Source organism: Engraulis encrasicolus, chromosome 21 (genome assembly GCF_034702125.1).
Source record: "Engraulis encrasicolus isolate BLACKSEA-1 chromosome 21, IST_EnEncr_1.0, whole genome shotgun sequence".
Classification (NCBI taxonomy): domain Eukaryota; kingdom Metazoa; phylum Chordata; class Actinopteri; order Clupeiformes; family Engraulidae; genus Engraulis; species Engraulis encrasicolus.
The window spans coordinates 36,204,673-36,212,838 of record NC_085877.1 but is presented as its reverse complement, the minus strand read 5'-3'; the positions used below and the strand labels follow the sequence as shown (position 1 = coordinate 36,212,838).

The 8,166-nt window shown below is 44.6% G+C and overlaps 1 protein-coding gene across 1 annotated transcript in view; it reads left to right on the top strand.

The window, feature by feature from the left end:
- Positions 1–945: 945 nt before the first annotated feature.
- arap2 (ArfGAP with RhoGAP domain, ankyrin repeat and PH domain 2) overlaps positions 946–8,166 on the top strand; it is a 315,937-nt gene continuing 308,716 nt past the window's right edge. Inside the window, exons 1-4 of the mRNA XM_063186634.1 lie at positions 946–1,218; positions 1,577–1,756; positions 2,512–3,335; positions 5,882–5,955. Of these exons, the coding sequence (XP_063042704.1) occupies positions 955–1,218; positions 1,577–1,756; positions 2,512–3,335; positions 5,882–5,955 (1,342 nt within the window). The 5' untranslated portion in view covers positions 946–954. The remainder of the gene's footprint in view (positions 1,219–1,576; positions 1,757–2,511; positions 3,336–5,881; positions 5,956–8,166) is intronic.

The window sequence follows — 8,166 nt, the reverse complement described above, 5'->3', positions numbered from 1 at the left end:
CTATTTTCTTTTCAGTTATCTTACGTTTGGTCCAGCACCTGTGCCACTGATGTGCGTGCATTCTTTGATTTTCTGAACTGTGCCGGCGGTGCCCGTTCCCGCACCTAATCGTGAACCGGCAGTCGTGTTCACACCACTGATCTTGCCGTTTGCGAACCGGAAAGTTGGTTTGCAATGTGAACTGCAAAATACTTGTTTTTTTCTCAGCGAACCGCGATGACAACGTGGCCGTCAGCCGGTTCATCCGGGTCACACAGTCACGTGTGGAGAGCCCTGTATGAACATGGGCGGTACGTAGGGCTGGGCGATATGGAAAAAAAACTATATCACGATATGGATGACTTTATATCACGATAACGATATATATCACGATATAGCACAATTACATACGTTTTCAGTTATTCACTTTATTTGCTCTTTATTTTTTCATGTCGCAAAACAACCTTTCTTTAAAATGGATCTTTTTATTGTTATTTTTACAGTTACATGAACTTATAGTGTGTATTGTGACAATATGAAATGTAATTAAATGATAGTAATTTTATCAGTTGTATACAATTGAATATCACGATATAAACGATATAGGAGAAAGGTCACGATATACACTTTTATATCACGATAACGATATATATCGTCATATTGCCCAGCCCTAGAGGTACGCAGATCAGCACTTAAGTGCCGCATGTAACTGGTGCGGCCACCTGCACCGGCTATGTTCTGGTCGGTTCCGAAAACCAACTCTGTCTGTGAGCCCGTCCTATAATCAGTGTTTACTGTCATGTAAATATGTGGATACCCCTTGTACAGTAAATAGCCCACTGGACTGACCTGTATATCCCTCCAGTGTCTGCACTGCAGTGAGTGCTTATCTCATTGTTTCAATATGTGTAGTGTAAATTGTGAACAGTGATAATAAAATGCATTCTACTCTATTCTATTCAGAAAGACACCGCCATGGATCCAGATAAGATGGCTTCGACTGGTGGTTGTTCCTCCCCATCCCCTCCGCCAGCCTCCACCCAGGGCCCAGCTGCTACTGCTGCTAGGATGACCTCTACTGGTGGTCGTCGTTCCTCACCAGCGCCACCTGCTGCTGAGGAGGACGTCCTGGACTGGCTGTCCAGCCTGCACCTGCCCCAGTATGCTCCTCTCTTCACCCAGGCCGGCCTCCTCCGCCTGGGGGACCTCCGGGGGCTGACTGCGGAGAAGCTCCAAGAGGTGATGTTACTCAGAGCGGTATTAAAGAATGTGTTGAAGAAAAGTTACTGTAGGTTTCCACTATGAACTACAGGTATGGGGGCAAAATTTGTCCTTTCTATGGTTTTACTGGTACTGGTGCAGCTGCTGGTTTGTATGTGTGTGTGAATGTAAGCAAGTTTGTGCTATGCGTATGTTCAATACGTCGTGCAATGTATATGATATTTTGTGTATTTACTGTATGTATGCAGCTGATTAATAAAAGTTACTCAACTCAATTAAATTATATTACTATTATATAGATTATATTAGTATCAATATCTGCTCTTTTTTATACAGACTAATAAAAGTTACTCTGCTCTGCTCTACTCTACTCTAGGTAGCAGACTTCCCCACAGGCCACCGCAGACGCATGCTGAGGAGCCTGGAGGCACTGGGGCTGGATAGAGACCTGGAGGAGGAGGAGGAGAGAGGAGGGAGGAAAAACAGAGGGAGGGAGATGGAGACGGACATGGCGATGGCTGCATCCGTGATGATGGGACTGAGAGAAGGGGCAGAGGTGAGAGAAGGAACTGGGCCCAGTGTTGCCAGATGGGTCTGACCAAATCCCGCCCAAAAGGTTCTCAAAAACCGCCAAAATGCGCTAAATTCCGCCCAAATTCAACAAATTACATTGACTTCTATGGGTCCAAAACGGCTTAAAAAACCGCCAAATGGCCAATTTTTCCCGTTTTTGCCCGACGACGCTCATCCCAAGTAGCCCTACTGGGCGGGAACCCGCCCAATCTGGCAACAGTGACTGGGCCTTCTGTATGCTGAAGAATGAATGCAGGTTGTTAGAACTGTTTTGCACATGTGTATGCCTGACTATCTTTTTTTTTCTTTCACTTATATTTTGCCACAATACCTATTGAACCAAATGCACAAAATGCGGGCCCCAGCTTCTAAGCTTGTATTTAGCTTCTTATGGGGACCCTTTTTCTCCACACTAATATACCTTTTTCATGACATGTAACTGTAAGTTTAAATGATGGTGTGAAGAGAAATAAATCTCATAATGTATGTTCTCTACAAGTCTTCTGTTGTCCAGTCTTGCATTTTAAATGTATGTATGAGCACTGTCTATGTCCATACTGTCTTATGTCCATGTATGAGTACTGTCTATGTCTATACTGTCTATGTCCTTACCTAGATTAGTCTATGTCTGCATGGGAAAGCAAGAAACGTAATTTCAAATTCTTTGTATGACCAGTGCATGTAAAGAAATTGACAATAAAACCAACTTGACTTGACTTGACTAAATCAATCATTCAGGAGACCGCCTCAGCCTCAGCCTCAGCCTCGTTGTCCTCGTCCTCGTGTCCCCCGGTCAAGAAGAAGCCCCTGCCCAGGCCGAGACACGTCTTCCTGAAGGACCGCAAGCGGGGCACCTCCTGCCTGCACCCCCAGACCTCCACCATGGCAGGGGGGGCGCGGGCCTCAGGGGCGGCGGCGCTGGCACCAGGAAGCACCATGACACTCCCGGCCAGGAGATCACCGGCGGCTGCGGCGCACGTTGATGATGCGTGCTACTCTGCCTCAGGCTCCGCTGCGGCGGCGGCTTACTCCATGAGCTTACCCAGGGTGCCACGGCGACCGAGGAAGCGTCGTGATTCGCCCTCGATTTCTGGATCCGCCTCCGGCTCCGGCTCTGCAAACAGCAGCAGCTGTGATTCGCTGTCCGTCTCCTCCCACTCGCTTCCCTCCGATGTGGAGAACGTTTCAGATAAGCCTGTTGTTGCTCCTCGCCCCACCTCCCGTTCCCCCACACTCGAAGCTCCTCATTCGCTAGTGGACTGTCCATCATCCCATAACCCCACCCCTTTGTCAGACCCTGAGACAGAATACGATGACGTCGGTCAGTTGTCCCTAAGTCCCACCCATATGCCAGACTCTTGTCCCTCATTGGGCGATGGAGCAGGGGGAGAGGATATGCTAATGGTGGATAATGACATCTATGAGATGGGTTCTGACCATCCTGAGCCCCCATTGGCTAAGAAGACCCCGCTAGGTCCCAGGAACACGCGCTCCTATAGACTGAAGCACAGGCCTGTCCCAGAGCTTCCAGCCCAGGCGTTTGCTCCTCCTCAGCATAACTGGTAATGTATTGGCCCACGATTATAATAACTGTGCACTTTTCGTTCTGATGTCTGATTAAATATAGCCAGTTCACAAATATAGTGAACAAATTGTTAACTTGGATAGTTTCCTTGTTTAATCGGGCTACAGGAACGTTCAAAAACACCTAATATAATTGGTTTATATATTAAGATGGTTTATTTAAGAAGATTATTAATTATTATTATTATTTAAGGAGTTTACATGATGCATAGGATTATCAGTTTACATATGTAATCAGATTAAAATGTGACTAATAGCATCACTGTCTTATGTAGTGGTCTAGAGTTTCACTATTATTGATTGCAGACATTCAAATATATGGTTTATTTTTTAACTCTATGGGTCTGCTGGAGTTATACTCTAAAGCTCATTCAGTGTTGCCAAATTAGCGACTTTGTCGCTAGATTTAGCGACTTTTTGCCGTCCCTTACGACTAAAAGCTTGAGCTAGCGATTTTGCCTTTTCATTGACAAAATCATTGTTTTTCAACATAATTGAAACACTGTGCCGCCGTCAGAAGATTAGCTCTGATCTCCAAAAAGTAGCTAGCACTGCCCATTTGTATTATGAACGTAGGCTTGTGGGCACATTTTAGCATTCAATAGCGACTTTGGCTGATTTTTTTTCCGGAACATCTTAAGGGCGGTCCTAGGGGCAGTACGATAGGCAATTGACCAGGTCGGCTCCCGAAAGGGGGCGGCACCATCATGAAAATCCTACCCCAATAACATCACGGAAATGCGAAACTAGTGCTATTAACATCTTATTTCCGCACAATAATAAAAAGACATTAGAGGTTTTTATCTGCAGGGGGCAGAACCGCTGAGGGTTTATTGTAGGATTGCCACTGTGTAGTTTTATACATCCGTTTTTAAAGGTATTAAAATGATGCATCCCCATTCAGCTGCTGAGGTAATGGTCAGTTCAATCACTGTTTAAAAAAAAGATGAAGATGAAAATTTAAAATAAAGTCCGCACACCAGGCTCCCGTTTCTTTATATTTAATGTGGCGTTTCGGGCAGCATGCCCTTCATCAGACATATGTCTGATGTCTGATGTGTCAATGGCTATGTCTGATGAAGGGCATGCTGCCCGAAACGTCACATTAAATGTAAGGAAACGGGAGCCTAGTGTGCAGACTTTATTTTCTATTTTCGTGAGACTTTGCTGTTCCTGCACCCAGAATGTTTTTTGAGAGGGATGTGCGTGTTTTTTCTATACTGAACTAAAAAAGCATAAACCCAGTTACAATTCATCTTAAAATGAAATAATAATGAACTGACATAGTGTACTAAGTGTAGCCTATACACTATTACACATACGCAAAGGCACCAACATCAGAGGAATATTGGGGGACAAGATTGTACAATGTTGTAACGACTGAAGTGTGTGCGCAGGCAGATAGAGGACAACAATCAACATTTTCATTGTTATCGAGGTGTTCTCTATCCTGGTGAACCAGTAGCCATAGCTTCTGGTTCACCAGGAAAGGTGTTCTCGCCCCTCCACCTTAAAATTTGGGCGGTCAAAAAGTTCCATGACCCCTCCGAATTCGGCGCCTATGCCCATACTGTATATATGTACATGTGAACTCTCTCACACACACACACACACACACACACACACACACACACACACACACACACACACACACACACACACACACACACACACACACACACACACACACACACACACACACACACACACACAGTGAGTAATGAAAAAGCACATTCTAACATCATGCCAAATCATATTAACTTATGTGTCAGTCTTATTGTGTATTCATGAAAGCAGGTAAAAATTGCTTAATTTTGCATGGGGATGCAGTGTGTTAAACAGCTTATAAGAGGAGAATTTTAGGTAACACTTTACTTTACGGATCGCTAATAAGGTGTTAATTTCATAGTAATTTCTCAGTAATTTCAGTCTAATTTTATGGTAATAACTGCTTGTTATTAACAGCAAAATAACCATATGGTTTCCAGTGCAATTACATTATAATTTCTTATTAATAACAGCAAAAATAACCATACAGTTTCCAGTGCAATTATTCGGTAGTTTCTAGTTAATAGTAGGCTAATGGAAACAGCTACTGTGTCATCGTAGTAGTTAGGTGGTAGGTATGCCAGTAACTAAACGGTATCAGCCGAAGTAGTTTCATACTAATTAGGCTACATCAGGGCCGTAATGTGCAATATTTCCTCTTCCTATGTTATTGCATAGAAACGACCACCTAAGCATCCTTGTATTATTTCTGCTTAATTACCTTGGAAACAATTGAGTAGTTATATGGATATAAGAATCAGGGCCGTAAAACGCATGATCACCTATTCCACTCAATTTTATGGAAATTACAGAGAAATTACTATGAAAGTAACACCTTATTGGCGATCCGTAAAGTACAGTGTTACCAAATTTTACTTCAGCTAAATGTAATATTGACAATTTGATACCTGCAACCTCTGCTGAATAGTAAGGAGTGCGCTGCATGAACATGAGCTGTCTTTCTCAACCCCGTTAGGAACGAGAGTGGCAAAACCACGGAAGCATCAGCTGAACCGATTGCTGCTAGTGAGAACACCAGCCAGAAAAAAGGTACATTACGCAGACACGCAGACTCACACGCTTGCACACATTCATACACACACACACACACACACACACACACACACACACACACACACACACACACACACACACACACACACACACACACACACACACACACACACACACACACACACACACACACACACACACACACACTATACCATATGCACTGACTGTGAAATACACATGCATTTTACACATGCATTGCACACACGTACGCACGCACGCACGCACACACACACACACACACACACACACACACACACACACACACACACACACACACACACACACACACACACACACAGATATTTTGAGTTTTACAGCGTGTTTGTGATGACTGGGGAGAAGAGCCTTTGTTGTGTAGCTGTGTGTAGCTGAGGGGAAATTGAGGTCTGTGGATGTTGACTGTTAGTGGGGAGTGAAAGGCCTGCTTCTCTGTTTTTCACACGCACCGCGTGTAGACTACTCCCACACGCAACCGCATGGCTCGCTCTCATTTATAGCCACACACACACACACACACACACACACACACACACACACACACACACACACACACACACACACACACACACACACACACACACACACACACACACACACACACACACACACCACATTCACATTTATAGCCACACACACACCCACACACACACACACACACACACACACACACACACACACACACACACACACACACACACACACACACACACACACACACACACACACACACACATTCACATTTATAGCCACACACACACACACACACACACACAACACACACACACACACACACACACACACACACACACACACACACACACACACACACACACACACACACACACACACACACACACACACACACACACACACACACACACATTCACATTTATAGCCACCTACTCCCACTCACTGTCTAACTGTATAATTTAGGTGCACACTCACACACGTGCTCGCACGCACGCAAGCACACAAGTACACACGCACGCACGCATGCACGCACGCACGCACGCATGCACGCACACACACACACACGCACCCACACACGCACCCACACACGCACGCACGCACCCACGCACGCACGCACGCACAGGTACGCATCCTTGCATGCACACGATCTGCTCATGTGCAGTAGGTGCAAACATGTATAGACAAACGCACAGACAAATACACAAATAGCATGAATAGAATATACATAAATAGAAAACACACACGCTCACACACACACACACACACACACACACACACACACACACACACACACACACACACACACACACACACACACACACACACACACACACACACACACACACACACACACACACACACACACACACACACACACACAAAAACATGTGGGCCTAAAGGTACTAAAGCCTACTTCTGTGAACTCCTAAAGTAGTTCCATCAGGAAACACTCACTGTGTTTTAGGCTCCCAGAGTCTCTGCTGTCTGTCTGTCTGTCTGCCTTTTGTTTGGTTTTTCCTTTCTTTTTTACATTGTCTTTTCTCCTCCCTTTCTTGCTCTCCTTTTCAATCAGTCTCATTCCCTGTCTCATCCGACTCTCTCTCTCTCTCTCTCTCTCTCTCTCTCTCTCTCTCTCGCTCTCTCTCTCTCTCTCTCTCTCTCTCTCTCTCGCTCTCTCGTGTGTGTGTTGTGTCACTTAGGGTGGGTTGCACCAACATAGCTTAAGTTAAACCTAGTTTAGGCCTAAACTGAGTTTAGTTAATCCATGTTTAAACAGGGTTTAAATTCATCTGAGATGTGTTGCACATCTTAAATTTAAACCTGGATTACCTAAACTGGTTTAATCAAGGATTAAAGTAGATTTAAATATGTTCATTAGCCACCATTGATGGGTAGGTCAAATGTGTGCCTAAAAAGACAAAACGTACATTTATTATTGAATATTTAACAAACAAACGATCACACATTGAGTTGTATGGGGCGGGGATAGTCGTTCACGTTCAGTGGTCTGGAATTCGGCCTGTTTGACATTTTGTAAACATTGCATGCGTAGCGGCCGTTACATTGTATCAAAGTTAAGATACCGCTAGATCGCAATGGAAACAGAAGAGAGGCGGCATAGTGGGACTGTAGGCAAAGAAAACATTGACCCGCTGACGGCGAAGGTAGCCTGTATGTGATGGCTTGTGTTGTGTGGATATGCCATTTATTTATTTT